Source organism: Hemicordylus capensis, chromosome 6, assembly GCF_027244095.1.
Source record: "Hemicordylus capensis ecotype Gifberg chromosome 6, rHemCap1.1.pri, whole genome shotgun sequence".
Lineage (NCBI taxonomy): Eukaryota > Metazoa > Chordata > Lepidosauria > Squamata > Cordylidae > Hemicordylus > Hemicordylus capensis.
In genome coordinates, this window is record NC_069662.1 from 53,714,836 (window position 1) to 53,736,476 (window position 21,641).

The 21,641-nt window shown below is 46.3% G+C and overlaps 1 protein-coding gene across 5 annotated transcripts in view; it reads left to right on the forward strand.

The window, feature by feature from the left end:
* The window catches only part of ADAM11 (ADAM metallopeptidase domain 11), a 101,479-nt gene extending 80,347 nt beyond the window's left edge, over positions 1–21,132 (forward strand). Inside the window, exons 24-28 of one of the 5 annotated variants that reach the window (XM_053266433.1) lie at positions 267–381; positions 2,350–2,440; positions 6,247–6,264; positions 12,924–13,593; positions 19,055–21,132. In XM_053266433.1, the coding sequence (XP_053122408.1) occupies positions 267–381; positions 2,350–2,440; positions 6,247–6,264; positions 12,924–12,939 (240 nt within the window). In that variant the 3' untranslated portion in view covers positions 12,940–13,593; positions 19,055–21,132. Of the gene's footprint in view, positions 1–266; positions 382–2,349; positions 2,441–6,246; positions 6,308–12,923; positions 13,594–19,051 lie in introns of those variants that run through there. The other 4 variants (XM_053266434.1, XM_053266432.1, XM_053266435.1 and 1 more) reach the window with 4 other exon arrangements.
* The last annotated feature ends 509 nt before the right edge of the window (positions 21,133–21,641 follow it).

Genomic DNA, 21,641 nt, shown 5'->3' on the forward strand with positions numbered 1-21,641 from the left:
GCAAATGTTGAGCCATCTAGTCTTGCTTTCTTGGCTTGTTTCCCTCATTGGCTACGCCTTAGGGACCAGGGTTGGAGATTTGGGGGGTAACAAAGGAGCCTTCTTTTGGATTTCCTGAAGTTGGCAGGTGTGAATCATGATGGAAATATACTACGACTCTCCGGAAAAGAAAAGGCTAGAAAAAAGTGGCCACTTGGGGGATTCTGAAAAGTCATGCTAGGAGTGCCTGCAGGGACTACCACATGCAGACTCTTTGTTGGTTCCAGGTCTGCAGCAACGAGGGCCAGTGCATCTGCTATCCTGACTGGACGGGCAAAGACTGCAGCGTCTACGATCCTATCCCAGAATCTAAGCCCACAGGGGAGCCAGAGAAGTACAAGGGTAAGTTGGCAGGATGAGAGGCTCTTGATGCTAGCCTGGTCCTCATTTCACTGCATTACGGGCGGGGTGTAGTGGTTAGAGTGCTGGACTAGTACCGGGGAGACCTGAGTTCAAATCCCCATTCAGCCATGAGACCAGCTGGGTGACTCTGGGCCAGTCACTTCTCTCTCAGCCTAACCTACTTCACAGGGTTGTTGTGAAAGAGAAACTCAAGTATGTAGTACACTGCTCTGGGCTCCTTGGAGGAAGAGCGGGATATAAAATGTAAAATAATAATAATAATAATTACAAAGCAGATTCTGCAGCAGGAAATCCAGATTCCCAGAATTGATCTTTGGGGTCCCCCCACCAGCCACATAGTGGTTCTTATTGGGTCCAGAAGAGACCCTTGGTCAGTGAAGACTCTGGGCCAGTCACTTCTCTCTCAGCCAACCTACTTCACAGGGTTGTGGTGAGTATGTAGTGCACAGCTCTGGGCTCCTTGGAGGAAGAGCAGGATAGAAATAAAAAAAAGATCCTCCAGTCCTTTCTCCAGCCTGTTGCCAGCTCCTCAATGCCCTGTCTCAGTTATGACAGTCCCTGTTCTTCCTCAGGAAGGAGAACCAAAGCCTCATAGCAGTCTCAGTGTTCTTCATTGCAAGGCCCAGAGGTCATTGGGGGCTCCTGTCAATCCTAACTGTGGCTCCTTGGCCAATTGTTGATTATTTTATTTTAATTTTATTTTATTTGTTTATTGTTGAATTTCTATACCGCCTTTCATTAAAAACAACCCCAAGGCGGTTTACAAAAGTTAAAAAACATACAATAAAAATGACAATTAAAATATTAAGCTAAAAATATAAAACAAATCTCATTTAAAAACTATAAAATACAAGCATAAAAACACATAGACACAAGAATAAAAACACATAGAAGCAGCATAGAAATGGTCATGTAAAAGCCTGGGTGAAAAGCCAAGATTTAAGACGCTTTCTAGAAACTGTGATGGAGTCTGAGGAGTGAATGGCCACTGGGAGAGCATTCCAAAGTCTGGGGGCAACAACAGAGAAGGCCCTGTCCCGAGTGCATGACAGACGGGCCTCCTTCATTGTAGGCACCTGGAGCAGAGCCCCCTCAGATGACCTTGTCAAGCGGGCAGCAACCCTTAGGCCGGTGTGTTTAGGCTGGTGTGAAGCTTTGGCTGAAGCGGAATACTCCATGCAGCCCACCTGGCACCGCACGGAGGCAGCTATCCCCACCATGCCGTGCTCCGTTTTGCCAGCACCCTGGAGCTCCTTTAAGGGAATGGGAGTCCTCTTGAGCCCCAGTGCCATCTTAGAAGGCACGCACAGAGTGCTAGGAAGTGCAGCCTTCCCCAGTGCTTTCCCCATAGATCTGTTTGGGCACTGAACAATATTCCATTTACCAGTGCTCGGGGCATGCCTTCATAGACATTGCTGGGGCTTAACAGGGTCCAATCTCTCTTAAAAGGCTCCCTGGAACTGGGAAAAGCGGAGGTCAGAGTAATGGGAAATGGCTCTCACACTGAAGGTGTGTGGTTTCTCCCCCCCTTTAAAACTTTTAAAAAAGTGGCCCCTGCCTGAAAAATAAGATCACTGTCTTATGGCATTGGGGAAACCTGAGTACATCTCACAGGATGACTTCCATCAGGTGATCACATCCTGTTTTGAACACAGAAAGGTTCCCTTCTTCCTATTTCTGGGAGACTGTTTAAATGCAATCCATTCTTCTGATTGCCAGTCTTAACAAGCACTTTGAAGCTCTGAGTTCACAAATCCATTGTGTTATTGTCGGAATAAGACTCTCTCTTACACACACACACACACACACACACACACACACACACACACACAAAACAGGCTGGGCTTATCTCTCATTCTCAGATCGGCTCCACCCATTGCACTGTCAATCGAGCTCTCTTGCGGTTGGGCCACCCCTTACATGTCTCTGTCCACCCTTCCTCTGCAGGTCCCAGTGGCACCAACATCATTATCGGCTCCATCGCTGGAGCCATCCTGGTGGCTGCTATCGTCCTCGGTGGCACCGGATGGGGATTTAAGTAAGCAGCGTCGACACACGCATGCTGTGCCTCCCAAATTGCCATGCCCTTCCGCTGTGCTGCCTGGAGGCTCTCTCGCATGCTCTGCACCAGCCCCCCCTTTGCAGTCAGCCACTTGGGCACCTGCACTTCTGGGGAAGAGGGGGTGGAGCCGGGGCATGGCCCACTCACTCCCAATGCCAGCTTCTGTAGGGTTCCCCCGCCCCCGCTCAGGGTGGATTCATACAACCATGGTTTTCTGGTGACTATTGAAGTTGTCATGTAACAGGCCACTTCCTAGATTGTTTCTATGGTCGCAGAGGGAAGGGATTCTTGAGGCCTCTCTGGGATGGCCAAGCGTTGTGCCTGGATCAGAGGCTGAGAGATATTTGATGGTTTGAGGCTCTGTCACCAGTTCTCTACAGAACCTTTAGCAGGAAAGGGAGAATTGGGGATTAACGGCAAGCCTAGCTAGGACTTTCCCCCCCAAAGGGCCTGGACCTTCTCAATAGTCACAGGAAATAACCACCGGGGTCAGCAGGGTTGGCAAAGGTAAGTTGGCACTCGATGTATTTGCTTTGATGCAAATGGGGCACCAGTTGGTAGTCTGTATCCACCCTCAGATGGATAGGGGTTGGCTGCAGTTGAAAAATGGGCTGAGAGTTTAGGAAAGGTGGTGGAAGGCACCAAGCCTTTGAAGGATTCGGTATTTGGAGGCATTTTGGTCCCGGCTCTGCTACCACCTGCCCAGGTATGGCCACTGCAGTCAACACTTTGGGGCTCGCCACAAGTCTGCTTTTAAGCTCACTTGTCTGATTTACTCAACCCCCCAGCAATTTTGCATGGTGCATGCTATGCAGACTACAGGCACCCTCTGGTGATGAGAGCCCATATTTACCATGACTCAGGGAATGTGGGAAACTCAAGTTTTGTTCTGTTGTGGTAAATTCCAGCTCTTGCCACATGTGAGTACACCAGAACAGGAAGTTCACCATGTATTAATGATGTATTAAAATTGCCTTGTGGTGATGCCATGTGGAGAAATAGTACATATATTGGGCCTTAGGGCACTTTCAAATGGGATTAGCAACAATGGCAGGAAACCAGGAAGCTCAGCAGTAAGTACCTCATTGACAGGTACTCACTGCTGCAGAGGTTTGTTGGTACTATTGCAACTTTGGCGTACAGGTCGTTTGCCTTCCTGTGCCATTTCTGCTGGCTTGTAAGTAACTGGAACAGGCTCTCCATGTGTTGCCCCCTCACCTTGCCCCTGAATGTATGGTTTGTACGTGATTGAGAGGTAGCGGTTGGGAGGGTACTTATTACTGGCCTATCCTGACCATAAGTGGAAGCCCACAGAGCAAGAAAAGCCATGGGCAACCAGGCAAGGTAGCAGGTAGAATTGGTCAAGAGCAGGGATTCTCAACGTTGGGTCCTCAGATGTTATTGTCAGTGGCCTTTGGTTGGGGATTATGGGAGCTGAAGTTCAATAACAACTGGGGACCCAACATTGAGAACCCCTGGTCTAGAGGAGGGGTTGCCAACCTGTGGTACTCCAGATGTTGCTGAACTACAACTCCCATCATCATCTGGAGTACCGCAGGTTGGGAACCCCTGCTCTAGAGCAAGGATTCTCAACGTTGGGTCCCCAGATGTTATTGGACTTCAGCTTCCATAATCCCCAGCCCCAGTGGCTTTTGCTTGGGAATTATGGGAGTTGAAGTCCAAGAACATCTGAGGACCCAACATTGAGAATCCCTGCTCTAGAGCACCAGGACCTTGGACAGCTGCAGGCAGACAACTTGCTCCAAGAAGTTCTTCAACCCAGCTGAGCCACTATTAACCCAGCGATCTCTCCTGGTCTCCACTCATTCTGAGGTGGATCAAGATTTTAACGGGGCAGTCTTTGTGTCTGGAGTTTTGTACTCCATCACTGCACTTCATCAGATAGGGGGTGGAGAAGGTTGGAAGGTCTTCTTGGGGGGTGGGTGGGCAAAAGAAGTGGCTCCTTTGGAATGTGAAGCCCAGAGATGCTTTCCCAGGGGATTCTGGCTCAAAGGGATTTATCTGAGAGGGGCTCTGGCTGACTGGCCTGGTGTCAGGGTCTGTGCCTGGCCCCTCTGCAGCCCATACCACCAGCCCCTGGGGCTGTCCAGGACTTGCAGAGCGTCCCCCTTCTGAATCCAAGCCTCGGCCTCTGTTTGAAAGCAAAGTCATGACAACACCCCCCCTGCTTTCTAGGAATCTGTTCCGCTGGCATATTCGAGTTCAAGCAAGACCCCCTCCGCCCATGCCATGTTTCTAACTGCAACCTGCATTGCTTTGAGTTGGGGGCTTTGTCCCCCTTTCCCCCATTGTCAGTATCTCTCTCACTCAATGAAGTGGGCTTCCACCTCAGGTGTCCTGGCTTCCCATTACAGGGGTGAAGGTGTGGGAGTTCAGCAGGCTGTGGGTTCCACTTGGGATCGAGGGGCTTTTTGATACCGGTTTATATAAAGATGGGCTTATCTATAGGTGTTGTTGTTTGGAGGGAGGCAAAAGCAGGGTTCCGGAGGGCTTGGAGGAGGCGCATTATTTCTCTCTGTCCCTTACTGGACCCTTCTTGTGATGTTCTGCATGGACTGACACTTGCATGGATGGAGAGGGAGCGTGTGAAATGACAGCCGCATGAATCAAAACCTGCCTCTAAGGGGAGGGTGGGCAATGGGGAATCTTGGCATGGGGGTGGGGAGGGGTGGGGGGCAATACAGTCATGAAATACGTAGCAGGTGCCATCCTCTCGGCAAATCCTGAAGGCATGACATGAAATACAGGAAGCTCCCCCTCCCACAGAATTCATTGCTAGTATTGTATGTGCCTGTCGACACTACTGCACTGGAAAGTACGACCCATCCGACCCAGCCACACTGCTGTCCTGGACGCTGATAGGAGGCAGAGACTTTGGGAATAGAAGGGGGGAGAAGGTGCTCTAGGCTCTAAGATGTCTACCAAAGACAGCTGCCTGCGATGTTCTTCTTGGAAATGACAAACATCTTCAAATCTCACCTCCACCCCCATTACTTAAGTAACAGGCATTTGGAATTCTGTTGTTTTGGAGGCTTTACAAATTGCTAATACTGCCATGAGATTATCAAACTGCACTTTAAGGGGGAGGGCTGGTTGCGACATTGGATTATTTCCTTTCCAATTTGTTTTTGCCATCTGTTGCAGAAGGTTAGCCAGAAACTGCTAGGATGAGGGTGGGTGGAGTGGGGAGAAAGCAATAGGTGCAAAGTGGCAGAGGCCCAGGAACACAAACAGGGCCATCAGGAAAACACGAAACCTTTACTGGGTGGAAGATCCCCTCCCACCAAACTATTGGCAGCTTTCATCAAGTTTCCTCTAGTTTCTACAAGTTTCGGCTGTTCATAAACTGCTTGGACCAGAAACTGTTTTATTTAAATGAAAACTCTGACCTGATGTTCCCTCTAGAGATCCAGGCCATATGTAGACTAAGCACTTGAGGCCCCTGTTCCATGGAGAGCATGAAGGAGAGGAGGCCTAGGTGAAAATGCTCCTCCTCCTAGGCACCCTCCTGGCATCCTTTCAAAGTCCTAGCAGGAGTGATGTGATCTAACCCTGCCCAAGGATGGTGGTGGTAGGACCTCTCTGCAGAAACGCTGTCCTGGATGGTAAGGAGATGTTGCATGCGTGGCTGGGTTTTGCATTGCCGACCATGGCATGTGGCACGAAGACTGGAGGCAGTTACGGCAAGAGGTACCCGGCCGGTGTCACCTGCTAACTCCCCTCCCCCTCTCTCTTTCCTTCTCTCTCCTCGGCTTGCAAAGGAACATTCGCAGAGGAAGGTACGACCCAGCTCAGCAGAGGGTGTAGCATCCTCCCCCATCCTCCCCACCCCCCAGTCACCCACCACCTCCATTCCACCCTCCTCATCGCCTTCACCCTGCCCGCTCTGCTTGCAATGATCTTGTGGCAGCAGGGCTGGATCCTGCTCCTGTGGATGGCCCCCCGCTGCGCACCCGCCACCCTCCAGCAAGGGGGATCTCATCTATGCCTTCGCTTCTTCCCAGGCATCCATCAATGCCAACATCAGCAGCGCTTGGTTCTCCATTTCTTCAGGCCTTGGCTGTGGCGATTGGGGGAGGGGGTGTTTGGGAAATAAGCAAACGGCAGGAGAGGGTCTCCTCCTGGAATTCTAAGGTTTTGACCATCCAGTATGGCATCAAGCCTGCTCTCGTTCATTTCCCCCAGTCTGAGGCTCAATTATCGACACAGTAAAGTCCACGTAAGAGGATTTTACTGCATAACGTTTCACTGTGAGACTGTTTTGTTTTGAATGTCTTCTCAGGGCAAGAGCCAGTCTTTACAGTGAAGTGTGCTCAACTTCACAAAGAAATGATCAGCTTTCACTAAGTGAGAGCACATTCACACGAGCTTGTGGAGCCTTCTGCCCCTCCAAGGCCCACTTCAGACATGCATACAGGTGGATTTGTATGAATGACTATGCTTGTGTTCATTTAAAAAGTGGACTTGGGCAAAGTCCCCCTTGAATGCAGGATACAGATAGGAAATGTATCACTGTACATGTGTTGAGCATAACATGTGAATAGGGCTAACATTACACATAAGTCAGTCACCATATTACCAGTGAAGGAGGCTTCTTGGTTCCCCCAGCCTGAACACATGGTCATAAGGAAAGGGTCTAAACAGCCTCACTTGTTTGCTGCTAGAAATTACTCATACACCCACCCAGCACAAAGAAATGTCCCTTCAGGCCCAGCCACGAGGGCTTTCATCACATTAGCCCATCAGTATTATTACTTGGTGAGTAGTACCTAAACACAAGGATACAGGCAGTGACATTCCAACTTCAGCACAAATTCTGACGGGAGATGTAATTAGGATATCATGTCAATTCGTAGTGCCATCTGCTGACAAACTACTACTATGGACATGTATAAATTGCTTTTCAACAAAAGTTCCCAAGTGGTTTACATAGAGAAATAAGAATAAATAAATAAAGATTGCCTCCTGTCCCCAAAGGGCTCGCAATCTAAAACGTAACTTAAGATAAACACCAGCAACAGCCACTGGAGGGATCTGTGACAATCTCTGAAAAAGTTTTGTGTTTTTCAATGCCAGTTTTATTTTAAATTGAAAAAAACTTGGTGCTTTCCAAGTCAGCAGGCTTTACTGTGGGTTTTCTGCGAGGCTTTGCTGGAAGTCTGAAGTTGCCCCCCAAAACTGATGCAAAAAGTGGATTTTTTTTTACCACGGATATAGATCAGTCTACACTCTTAATGTCCAATAAAAAACCCAAATTGTGTGTGAACTGCTCCTGATAGCTAACAGGGACTTCAGGGTGAATTTGGCCGATATGTGAATGCACACCCTCCATTCCAGAGGAGATGCAAACTAAAAGCCAGATGTGAAAAACTTCATGGCTTTTTAATGGATAGTCAGTAGATGGCGCTAAGAACTTGCATCCTTGAATGTCCTGTGGATGAGACTCTACATCTCCCACCAGAATTAGTGCTGAAGTTGGAATGAGACTGAAATAACCCAAGTTCTCACACACAGACGAAGTGGTAAGTCTGTTTTACCACTTTAGACAGCAAGTGGGGACTAGAGATGTGCACGGACCGGTTCAGAGGCTCTTTCATGGACCTCCGAACTGGTTTGAAAGTCTGGAGGTTTGGCTGGTTCGAAGGTGGGGGCGGGGAGAATAGTTTTAAGGACCGGGAAGGGTGTTCTCCCCACGCCTGCTGCATATTCCCCACAGGTGCTGTGCTTTAAAATGGTCCCGCAGGGTAGCAGCGTACCTCCTTGCTGTCCTGGTGTGTGGCAGAACCGAACTGATTGGTGCGTGTGTGCATGTTGCACTCGCACATGTCACGTGCACGCATGCGCACCAGGCACTTCTGGGTACTTCCAGTCTGCCACACACCAGGGCGGCAAGGAGGTAAGCTGCCGCCCCGCATGGCTGTTTTAAAGCACAGCACCGGTGGGTGAAAGGAGTGGGGGAGCATCCTCCCCAGTTCTTTAAGAGCCAGCGTGGCGTAGTGGTTAGAGTGCTGGACTAGGACCGGGGAGACCTGAGTTCAAATCCCCATTCAGCCATGATGCTAGCTGGGTGACTCTGGGCCAGTCACTTCTCTCTCAGCCTAACCTACTTCACAGGGTTGTTGTGAGGAAAAACTTAACTATGTAGTACACCGCTCTGGGCTCCTTGGAGGAAGAGCGGGATAGAAATGTTAATAAATAAATAAATAATAAAGCTATCCCCCCCACCTGCAAACTGGCGGTTGCTGGCTCCGTGCACATCCCTAGTGGGGACTCGTGATTGAGAGCTCTTCTTCTTTTTAAAATCCCTGCACTAGAATCCTTCACGTTGTGCAGGACCACATGCATAGAAGGGTTTTTTTGGCTGTGGAGGAGCATTTGATGATGTGAGGATCCATTTGTAGAGTTTGCAACTTGTCTGAACTAGGCCTTAAGTAATATCAATGTATTACCACATTTGGTGGTGACAGCCACAAACATTTTCTACCAGGTCTATAAGGCACTTTTAAAAACCATTTTAAAATACCACCAAAACAGTGGGCAAACTGAGAGAGCTGGTCTTGTGGTAGCAAGCATGACTTGTCCCCATAGCTAAGCAGGGTCTGCCCTGGTTGTATATGAATGGGAGACTTGATATGTGAGCACTGTAAGATATTCCCCTCAGGGGATGAAGCCGCTCTGGGAAGAGCAGAAGGTTCCAAGTTCCCTCCCTGGCAGCATCTCCAAGATAGGGCTGATGAGAGAGATTCCTGCCTGCAACCTTGGAGAAGCCGCTGCCAGTCTGTGAAGACAATACTGAGCTTGATAGACCAATGGTCTGACTCAGTTTATGGCAGTTTCCTATGTTCCTAAGTCCTAAAGGCCATCTTTGGAATCGGCATATTATTTCTACTATGTGAACAAGTCACTCAGGATCCCCTTTACTGAAGACGAGCATTGCTTTAAACATGATACCATGCTGAACTGGGGAAAGGAGCTCTGTCCCAGTGTATGCTATTCCATTCCCCATCATGCTTACCTGCTGCTATTTGTCTAGTGCATATTTTGCAACCTGACCACCTCCTCAGCATTCCTCCCATTTCATGGCTTCGCTGTTCCTTGGAAGTTCAAAAGAGCCAAGTGTTGGGTGAGGGTAGGAATTGTCCTCTGCAGTTGGGGACCCTGTTAGAGTTGATTCACACAAATCTCTTTTAGGTAAAACAAGGAATTCACATAATCCAGGGTGTTGTTTTTTAAACCATCTCATGATACAACTGCAAGTTAGCATGTTCTGAAAAAGAAAACCTTAAAAAACACATCCTTTTCTAAGTTGTGATAATATTATTGTTTCCATTGCTAGACTTCAGCCTTGAAATGTATAAAAACAGTTTAAAAAGTGCCTCTGAGCACATACAGAGTTCACTGAAACCGCCTTGGGATAATTTTATGGAAGGCGGTATATAAGTCTTAACAATACAATAAATAAATTTCCCTCACAATATAAAAAGTGCTCCCTACATATTACATTAGAGGGCAGGGCTTCTAGTTCAGAGGATATCTTTCCCGGGAAATTGTGAGCTTCCATGTCTGTTTTTTAGGGACCTAAATCACAGTGTGGTGCCTTGTTTGCATTTTCAGTAGACCATTTTTCTCATATGGGTATTGGATAGGTGCTGCCACCTGCCAGGAGGAGGGTCTCCCCCTCCTTTCAGGGCTCCTATGTCAGGCAAAAATTAGAAATGTGGAGAGGAGAACCTGCACTTGCTGAATTTCTGCCTGCTGGTGAAGCCCTGTCAGGAAGAAAAAAGGGAGGTGACCTTATGACAAATCCTGATCAGAGCAGGTGGAAAGGAATTTATGGAAGGTGGCCATTCCCTGAGGTACCAGGGTCTCTGGCCATTTAGGGATTCCAATATAATCTGCATTTTCATCCCCTTGTGTGTGAGAAAGGAAACTGGAAATCAGATTGTACCCTTCACCACTTTTTGATTATATGAACAAGGATTCTTCAATACATAATTTCCTGCACTCCCTAAGTGCACTGTCACACTTTTGAGTTACAGTTGTGTTTTTGTCTTGCTGCACAATATCTCTCTGCTAAAACTACTAACATTTTCAACAGTTTTAAAACTCAGCGTAGACCAGCACAGAAGTGAGGTTCCCAAGTAGGAGCTTTGTGCCAGCTGCACAGCGAAAATGCACAGATACAAAAATCTGTGTGTGGTCTGAAACTAAGATTGGCCTAAACTGTATCTGAAATTCAGTTTTTTACAGGGTGCTTTTAAAGATGAATCTGATGACATTCAAAAATATCAAAACAGCAGCAATATGGCACACACACACATTAGGCAGGCAGAAAAAGCACCACTTAGTTTGGGCCAAACTCCCAGAAGTAGTCCTTTCATGAGGCAAGGTCAGGCAGTTGCCTCAGGTGGCAGGTTATTGGGGCCCCAGCCGGGAGGCAAAAGGCCCCCTGCCACTGTCATCACAGCAGCTCTCTGGGACCCATCTGACTCTTTCAAGATTTGCAAGGAGACTCTTGTCTCCTCACCACCCATGTATCAAAACTTGCAAGGGCCAGTTTTGAAAGGAGGCTGCTCCTAGCCCTCCCCACACCTCAGGCGATTGGGCAAGGCAGCAGTTGGCTCCTTGCCTCAGGCACAGCAATACCTTGGGCCATCCCTGGAACTACCCGGTTTGTTAAATGCACCATTGTAGTTCCACCTTCAAAAGTAAAAATAGCCACTGCAGGGAGGCCCAATCCAGATTGGGACTGTGGTGCAGAGAGGGAACCTTTCTCACCATGCTGTTTGCCCAACAAACATCACCCCCAAACTGTTATTTGTCCTGGGAGGGAAACTGCTATTGGCACCAATAGCAGCTTTAGTGGGGGGGCTGACTTTGCAGTGATACAAGGGGCAGAGTTAAACCTTCCTCCCCCTGCACCACCAGCACTACTACGGATATTTATATACCGCTCTTCAACCAAAGTTCTCAAAGCAGTTTACATAGACAAATAAATAATACATAAATAAAGATGACCAAGACATACACACTCACACACTGCACCGCTGCTGTGTTTTTTCAAAGTCAGGATAATGATGGCACATTTAACTATCATACATAGTTCATTATTTAATTTGTATGGAACAAAGTAAGGGAGAAAGGTGACAGTCTTAAATCCAGCACATTGTATCCTATTTTTCTAAATCCAACTATAACTGCTAATATTTCCAAAGGAAACATAAATAAATTAGGAGAAATAAATTTGCATTTTGGAAGGAAATATGAATCATGAAGAATTTCCTGGAGAAGTTTTTATTCTGTTTAATATAGACTAGCTATAGCAACCCTGTACAGATAATTTTAGAATAGTTCCTTGCCTCTCCTAGAAATGCCACATTGGACCGGTAGTAGGAGCAAATAAATTGCAGTTGTTTCAACAAACTACAGGGCCCTTTTTTTACAGCTTACAATTTCTCCCTCTTTCCACCACCAATGGGAACATTGGCTTGGATATATAAAATGGCAACTATTGCTCATGGTAGAACAACCACCTGACAGTCCCCTTGCCCTGACTGGGGATGGGTGACTGGCAAGACTGGTTGGGCACTGGTTGGGCCAGGGCCCTAAGACCAGCAAAGAACTCAGTGTCCCCTATAGTATCACCATTACTATTTTCCACAGCAGGCAAGAGGCAGCAAGAGAGGATTGTCTGCTTGCATTTCCCACCACTTTCAGATCAAGGAAAACCCTGAGGGTTCCTTGCATGCATTAATCATTTGAAGTGTCCCACATCAATGAGCATTGGGGGCCAAGAATGGCTAATCTTGTCATACAGTCTCGGCAAGTCCCCACTCCTACTCTGCATCATCCATTAAGTTTCTCTTACTTAGTTTAAACCCTGGGTTTTCATATTTTTCCTAAATAATATATTTAATATTTATAATAAATATACCTATAATTATAACTATTTTTTGGTTTCCTGTATCTGTAACCCAAATGTAAATCCTACATGGACCTGAATGGGCATTCAAGTCAAATAAGGTTCACTTCAGTCTTCTGTCACACATTAACAACATTTTCACAGGCACCCAAGTCACATAGAAGAGGCCCACAGCACTGACTCTTTGGTGTCCAACATGACAATGCCCAAGGGTACAAGGTGCTGAATGGTGTGGTGGTGCACTTAGCAAGGCCAGCAAGTCTAACTGTTCCATTCCATCATCCTTTACACCAAACAAATGATTATGACAATGCAGATTCCAGTGTGCAGCAAGCAGAAAGGTAGTTCTGGAGAACAAAGAGCTGCAGATGAGTCAAACAACATACCAACAGATGTGGGAAGGGGCAGATGTGGCTCTTTTAAGCATGCCAGGGTATAATCACAACCACCTTCCATCTTGCATCCCTTTATCGCTATGCACTGCCACTAAACTGCCCCCTTGCTTCTGTGTTACAGGTCGGGAGGGGCTTAGCCCCAACTCATAGCCCTGACCTTTTGTGCTGCTGAGTCTGTATTCCTGCCATTGGGTGGGGAGGAAGGTAAATGTGCCCTCCTTTCCTCTTCCTGCTCAGCAAATAACCAACAACCCAAGCCACCAAGTCTTCCATTGTCTCCTGGATGGACGTGAGCAGGAGAGATACCCTCCTTTGGGGGGCAACTGGCGCTGCACTGCCTCGCACTGTGGGAACAGATCCCCATGGATGGCCACAAGCCTTTTTGTACCTTGCCATGTGCACCGTGCCGTCTCCTTGCAACCTTTCCTGGGGGAAAAGACTGGAAAAGGGATGCTACTTTCACTCTCACAGGTCTACATATGTGCCTCACTTTGCTAATCCCACCAAGGAATGTACCATGTTGGATCCACCAAAAAGCCACACAACACGGGGGCATAGAAATGCTCCTCTCCTCAGCTTCTGTGCCTGGAAGACAAACTTGCCACATCCCCTTGGAGGAGATGGAGCATCGGAGTCTATTATGGGGTGGGGGGGGGAGGGGGAGGACTCCACTGGGCCATGTTATCTTCTATGGTTTTTCATGTGCACCAGGCGCACTGATAGTCTCCATCCTTTCTTTTCCTGAAGAGCTGCATACTGCAGCAGCACAAAACTGCTCCTGGGTGTGTGAGGTATAGTTTTGTTTTTGTGTTTTTTAAAATATCTACAAACCTAGCCACACCTGTGAGACAAGAAATTGCAGATTTCTGGCCACTGCTTGCAAAGTTGTTGGGAGTGAAGAAATGACGAGTATTAGCCAGTTTATACCCTTCCTTTTCACACCAGTCCCCCAAACAGGCTTGGACTGGCCCACAGAGTGACAGGGCATATTCCCAGTGCACCCCACCCACAGGGTGCCCCTGTGCCCACCCTTAATTAACGACTCCCACCCTTAAGTACCCATTCTGCTCAAAACCCGGCACCCTCCCCACATACATTCCACTGCCCTCTCAGTGCCCCCAGTCTGGCCCTGCCCCCAAACCCTGTCCAATCGAGATAGATTCAAATTTTCACTGTGCTGCCCACAGCCCTAAATACATGAGTTCACCATCCTAGGTTTGGGGAGTGGGCACAAAAGGTAGTTACTGATGGCAGCTACAGATGTTGAGAGGCAGTGTTGTAAACAGGCCCAATTTAAAGCTTCAAATGAGCACAAAGAGGCGTGGGACCATGCTGCACATCCTTTCCCTGTCCCAGTCTTCCGAGCATAAGGTTTTATAGAAGTTTCCCCTTCCTATACATTATAAGTATTTGTACATCAGGATAAAAATTCACAGGCTAATCTTGGAAAAGGCCCATGTGATATAATTCCCAATATCAGAACAGGGCTGGATGACTTTAATCCTTCAAGACAGCTGAGATTTTAGAGGCTAGAAATAGCTTCTTATCGCATGGCTTTACTGACATAATGCATATTCTAAGCCCCAAGAATTTATGAGGAATCCTGCCTAGAAAATGCAAAAACAAATACAAATGCAAAAACAAATCGATGACCCATGGATTCCTATTCAAAAGGTAATCTGCAGACATGTCTGACATTACTTTTCTTCTTCTTTGTAGTGATTCATACTCATGTACGAAAAGCAGTTACTCTGACTACTTAATCCTAATGCAGGTAGCAGGAACAAACTATACATACTCATAGCTATGTCACCTTATATAGACTTGCTCGTACAAGAACATGCATTTTCATAGAGGACATCATAATAATCTGAGACTCAAACCAGGTTCTCTTGGAAACGATTTTCTTTGCACGTGCAAGTTGTTTGGAGCAGAGGTTGTCTCTGAACCTGTGCAGATTCATGACTTCAGCAGTAAGTAATCCTATCCCCACCCTTCAGTCATTTGAGATTAAGGGATTTCCATAGACAAGACGGTGGCTTCTAGGCAGGCGTTTCTCTCGCTCTGTCTCAGGGCCAAACGCAGTATCAGGTTGTGAGGGCCCCTGGGGCATAGCCTTGCAATGGGCCCTCTGGGGACATATGGGGCTCCTGCCCCAATGATAGAGTGGCAGGGCAGCAGTGCTGTGGACCCCTGTGAGTACCTTTCCACCCAGGTAAGCTCCCACAGGGGTCTGAGGGAGATTAACTTGGGCAGCAGCAGTATGGAGTGCTTCAAGCGAGCCTTTTTTTAAAAACGGCACTTCAGTGTGCCCATTTCTAGGCCTAAGATGGGCGGAGCCAACATGGCCTCCATTAAATGCTTCCAACTGCTGCTGCCCGTCACCCAGGTTCTCAACCAAGTTGGCCACTGTGCAGGGCCTGACATGATTGACTCCTGACACCACCCCTGATATTGTACCCGTCTTAACCCCCTTTTGCCACTAGCGGCTGCTTTTAAGGAGACAGTTAAGTCAAGGAAATGGTGTGGGGAAAGTGCATCCCCCACCACCCTTCATTCTGCAGCCCCAATCCAATTCACCCCACACTTGCTTTTAGGTCTATACAAGCCACTAGAAGATCCAATCAAACTACGTGTGGTCTTCTGTGTCACATGAAGTTTGGCCCATCCTCTCTCTTTCTCTCCCTAAATTAAGCATTGAACAGGACTTGGTGGATATCTTTCAATAAGAGTCCAATCTTTCCAGTAGTGAGGAAAACTGGTTGTTTGATGGGAAGGGCTACAGTTCAGTGATAGACCATATGCTTTGAATACAGAAGGTTTCTGGCTCAGTCTTTGGTATTGCCAGTTAAAGGGGCTCAGGGCCAAAATAGACATGTTGCATGAGAGATATGGTTGGATTTTCTGACAAGATAATAATAATAAAAAGCTAAGATAGCCACAGGGAAGCTTCAGTTTTGACTGGCACTGGGGAAGAGGTGGTGGACCTTTCTCCCCAGTGCTGTTTTCCTGATATAAATCTTCTCTCAGGCGTTGCCATTAGCCCCGCCAGGGTTGGGGGGAATACAGCCATGATACAATTAGCTGTATCCCGCCCGCCCCCAGCAGAATAAATAGCAGCTTCTGAGGTGGGGTGCCTGACCTAAATAGCAGTTTAGTTAAGGCAAACACTACAGGGGAAGAGTTACACACACACTTCTCCAGTGCCACTGCTCCAATCAAAACCAACGACCCAAGTCAGACCCCATTTGTTTTAAGTTTTGTTTTTCAAAGTCAAGAAATACATCATGTCTGCTTCAACCCTCAAATAGTAAGTCTGAGAACAACCTCAGCCCAAGACATTTTGTCCTTATTTAATTTGTTTATTTCATGCAGCGTATTAGCAATTATCTCGTGACTCTCGGTTTGAGAGTTATAGCTTTAGCCTTATTCCAGTGAAGATGAACATTCTGATCAGTGATTCACACAGAAACATGGAAGTGTGGGTGGCGGGGGTTTCCTTTGCTGGCTGGAATTTTCCACAATCTGAAAGTAAATATGTTTAGGTGTAGGAGAGAAGTATGCTCTCATTTTAATTCAGAAAAAAAGTATGCCTCACCTTTCAGAAGGTTGGGAAACAATAACCTATCCCTGGGGCTCCCAAGTGTGGGTCTCCAGACGTTTTTGGACTCGAACTTCCATCATTCTCAGCCACAATGGCCAAAGTATGATGGGAGTTGTATTCTGACAATATCTGGGGACCCAGGGTTGGAAACCTCTGATTATCCTAAAGCAACCTTCTACTGCAACTGTGTAGCATCTGACTTCTCAGATTCATCCCCATTTATTGTGATAAACAGAGAGGGCAGTAAATCTAACTCTTTCGGATACAAATTTAGCCCAAAATTAATATAAATAATTTTTAAAGGAATAAAATAGCAACTTAAGGTAGGTACTATAAGTTACTTAAATTTTTTCTTACAAAGAGTTCTCACACCTTCAGACAAGGCTGCTAATCAACTGGCGACAACAAGGAATAGACTTATAGAGCTGGAAGGATCTAAGACCTGGTCCTCACTGAGGTGGTAACACTGTGTCTGGTCTGTACCACTTCATACTGCATGTGAAGTTCATATGACTGAATGCCCCCCCCCACACACAAGCACACCTTTGCACACCAGAAACTAGCAAGTGAGGGAGAAGGCTATCCTCCCCATGCTGGTATCCTCCCCATGCTAGTTTCTCTTAACAGAAAACATGTTTGCATGAAGGAAGATTCAGTCAGGTGCAGTCCCAAGCGGTAGGGCCAAGACATAGCTTTACCACCTCTGTGAGAGAACTACATAGGAGGGCTATAATAAATTAGATGCTGGGAGGTCCATGATTGGATCACCCACTTTTTTTTTTTAAGTTGGAGGGAGTGAATTGGATAAGGGATGTGTCACTGAGAGAAAGGGTTTTTACCCCTTTGACCTGCACCATTTTCCTGATCAAAATCACCTCTACCTCCAAAGCTGTTATTTGCTCTGTATATGAAAACATACAGGCACTATACAGGTACCTGTATGTTTTCCCACATAGTACAAAAGAGCCTTTTCAGGCTATGGGCAATTTATATTGGGAAAATTATGCAGAGGGAAAGGGTCTAAGTCTCCTTCCCCCAATGCTACCTTCTCAATCTGATTCAGGAGGACACCTGCTTAAAAAAAAATTGCAGGAGTTCTGATCACAGATCTCCCAGCATTTCATCTGTTTTGGTCCTGAGACAAGTCAGTCTTTTGCCCAGAAGGTAATTCCACTTCCTGCTCAAACGCAGGAGCATCCACCTACCAACTTTCCCAAGTGGTATCTTTTCAGATTTCTGTATGGTGTGGGAGGTATTTTGTAATGGGTCCAAATCCCTGCTCTCGAATGCTCAAGGTTAAATTGCTAAAAAGAGATGTATTTTTAAAAGACCATTTGTTGCTTTTAAAAATATCAAATAATAACTGTAGCAATTGTCTGGCACTGAAATTGGCCCTCTCAGAGCTATGCAGATTAGTCTCCCAATTACTATGACTTTAGCTAAGCTAGATAAACTGGTTGAGGACTGATACAGACAAGCCCAACCTGGTCATCAGCCAAATGGGAGATTTACTCTCCTGGACGATTACAATTTAAATCCGAATTTAGCCATTTTACCCATCCAAGGAAAAAGGATTTTGATTGAAACTATAAGGTGGCCAAATGCATTGTTTGGTCACCTCTAGACCAGTTATTTTATTTTAATTAATTAATTAATTAATTAATTAATTAATTTATATACCACCCTTCCAAAAATGGCTCAGGGCGGTTCACAACAGATTTGTTAGTTAGGTGTGTGTGGAGGAAAAACTGGTCTCTAGTTCAGCTCTGGACTTGGGTGCAGATTTCTTGCCAACTCAGGGTTTTCCATACTGTAATTTTGCTCAGGTTGCAGAAGCTGACAGTGGTGAGGGAATCCTGTCAGATATGTTTTCAGACAAAAGCATTTCATGAACTCCATGTTTACCCCATCTCCCTGTACACCCCCTTATCTTCCTCCCCCCACTTCCTTTCCCAAAGGGGTGTAGTTTTAATTGAGCAAAAGTGTTCAAAGAAGCTGGGCCCCCGGCTGCTGAGGGCCCTCCAGCTCCACCACTCTCTATGCAGGCCACTTTTCCCTAGCTACGCCCTTGCTTTCCCACTTGAGCACCACAGATTAAAAAACTATAAACCCAGCAATTTGGGCAGTGGGCAGCAAAGCAAATCTTAAAGGACCAAACTGACCCCAATGAATTCCTTCTTGCCCCTTAACTTTGCTGCCACTCTTTCCCTCACTGCCCATGAGGTTACATGAGGAATGGCACAGGGATTTCTTCTTCCTTTTGTCCCCATTGAGGACTGGCTGTTGGCAAACTGAAATACAAAACAGGTAAGGTGAATTTTCTTATGGGACCAATGTTTGTTCACATTAGGAACAGACAAGCTTTCAGGTTACACACAAGGTTTTGTTGGGCTGAAAGATTCTGAACCTGGGAATTATTTGGATATATCTGTTGTGAAGTTATTTGGGCTGACAGTTTGGAGGTAGGCTGCCCGCTGAATCACGAATGGTGTGCAAAGCGTGTATGTGCACATGGGCCTTTGTAAGTGTAGGATGTGTGTTCATGTGTGTGTGTGTGTGTTTGAAGTTAGCATGAATGCGTGTACAAACAAGCTGTTGATCTTGGTGCAATGGGCAACTTGAACCCTTTTTTAACATTCGCACAGTAGCAAGGATCAAGGCTCCTAAGAGCTTCAAGGCAGAGCAGTGAGGAAGAGGAGGAGCGAAGGCTGCACCACAACGAAGAGCACAACCCTGGAGGGAGCCCACTTTGCACTGCGCTTGCCTCGGACCCTTGTCATCTCCCAGCACTCTCCAGCCTGTGGGCACCTAGAACTGTGATTTCTGTTGTGCATGGGGTTGTATGTACATATCTCTGGGCAGGGAGCAGCATCTGTATATTGTGATGTGCCCAAAGACAAACTCAGATGCCCCTTCAGGGCATTCTTGTAGATACACGTCGTACCTTCATTGCACATGCTGAATGTTGAAGGCTGGGCAAGCAGGGTTCCAGTCAATCGAAGGGACAATTCTGGGCCATCCACTGGCTGCCAGGCCTTCTTGTTTTGTGTTCCCTGCTACGCTGCGCACATAACTGCCAATATTTGCTGCCTGTAGAAGAGACTGATAGCTGTCAATATTTGCTGCGTGTAGAAGAGACTGTGTTTGACGTGTGTTTGAAACACACACCTCAAACACTTCTGTTGACCCCAGAAACCCCAGCCATCAAGGGCCAATATTTTAAGATTGAATTCCTATAGAATTCTGTTAATCCTAACGTATACAACAAGGAAAAACACTGCGATGCATCCAGCTGCCATATTTTACAACTGAAAAGCAGTTTTGTTGTTGTTGCTCAACTCTAATTGTTGTTGACTTGTGCCTGAGCTCTTGCAAAGTTTGTTAGTCCCAATTAACTTGCAGGGGAACTGAGGTGTTCCAAGGACATCTAGCTTGAAATAGCAATTTGAACTAAGTGTTTTGCTTAACCTAATCCATTTGAAGAAGTGAAGAGCCCTTGCAATGGGTTCTGCTTTGATTTGTATTATCATTGTCTCTTTTAAGGGAGGTTAGCTCTTTGAAGGACTTGGGTTTAGTCTTGCAGTTTCTTTCTGACAAAGCTTATTTTGCTTATTGTGCAGCTCAAGCCTGTGCATATTTTCTCAGAAGTAACTCCCACTGTGTTCAATGGGGTTTACTCCCAAGTAAGTGTGTGAAGGGATGAGGAAATGGCCCCTGCTGAATTTCACCTGTTATTCAGTGGTTGATGGTTGGTGGGAAAATATCGCATTCCTACTGGATATACACCCTGTGCAAAGGGAACTGGAGCCAAGCCAAATGACTCCTTTAGCATAAGGTTCAGTCTTTTCCTCTTCCAGTAATTAATTCCTAAAACAAGGAGAGCTGGGGCTCAGCCTTGGATATCATGCTTCTTGACTTGGTAGCCTGTCTCCCCAATTCACAAATGTGAGTGGATGATTTAAGCACCTCTACTCTGTATCACTCAGTACCTGAGGTGCACATAGATAATTTTAGAGCCTGGACCTAAACGCCTTTGGAGGTCCCCTCCTCCCGTAGCAAGTTAAGCATCATTTTTCACATGTTGGTTCTTGAGGGCACAAACCACACCACCCAGGACAGATTAAAGTCTATTTGGGGGCCCTCAGGGGGTGTGGAGGCCCTGGACTTCAGCTCCAAAGTCCAGAGGTAAGAGCACCTCTGCTCAGTATTGTATTGTAACTAGTACTTCACTCTGTGCTGTAATGATCACACAGGTTTCCTAAACAATACTGTCAACTTTAAAATAAGCTTTCCAATGCGGACAGCACCCTTCTGACAACGCAGCGACACTGATGTGGAGACACGGGCAATATGGACGGTCCCTTTGCGGACGCGTTGCGAGTATGTTGCAGCATGTAATCTGGAAAGCTCCCAAGAGCTCAGCTGGCTAGATCAGTGTCAAATACTTGGCAATCAGCTCAGTTCCTCTGCAAGTTTGCAAAACTAACATCATTAATTTGCAGCACAGCTCAAGCTACTTTGCAAGCTTACAGTAGGCAAAGATGAAAAAGCACATGTCAGCTATATAACCAAAGTCCAATTAAAAAGACTTAAAGCATTTTTATTATCTTTAGGAGCTAAATTTATAATGTGATCTAGATTTTACCAGGGTTTGATTCTGAAAACTCTGAATAAGAGGGGAGGGGCAGAGCTCTGTAACGGATGAAAGAAGGGAGCGTCTTTTTTTTTTAAAAAATCAGTAGTGGGGTAGCATAACCAGCCCATTTTCACCTGGGACTAAGGACTGGGGCTTCTAGGACAGAGGGTGTGGTTTTCCAGAGAGGCTTCAGCCTCAGGATCTCTTATTTTGGAATTAACTGCTGGTTTTCCAGTTAGTTCCCAGTGTTCCTAGAAACATTAAACTGGGAAAGAGGAAGTGCTAAGAAATGTATGATGGCCATCTTTTCTTTTTCGGTTTTGTTGAATGAATTAATATATACATTCTTTTCTTTAAATCCCAGGCTGGCAGCATTCCTGATTAAAACCTAACAGGGGAGAGGGGGCAGAGGAGTATAGTTAACGAACACGATTGATTGTAATAGTTCTGTTTGCTTTTTCTTATTTTGTGTAGTAGTTGTAAAATAACTCAAATAAAGAAAGTAATAATTAAAAATGACTAAAAATGTATCATTAACATAATTTTGCTATAAAAAAGGGCAGAGGGTCATGTGTTAGCTTCTACCACTTGTCAATCTG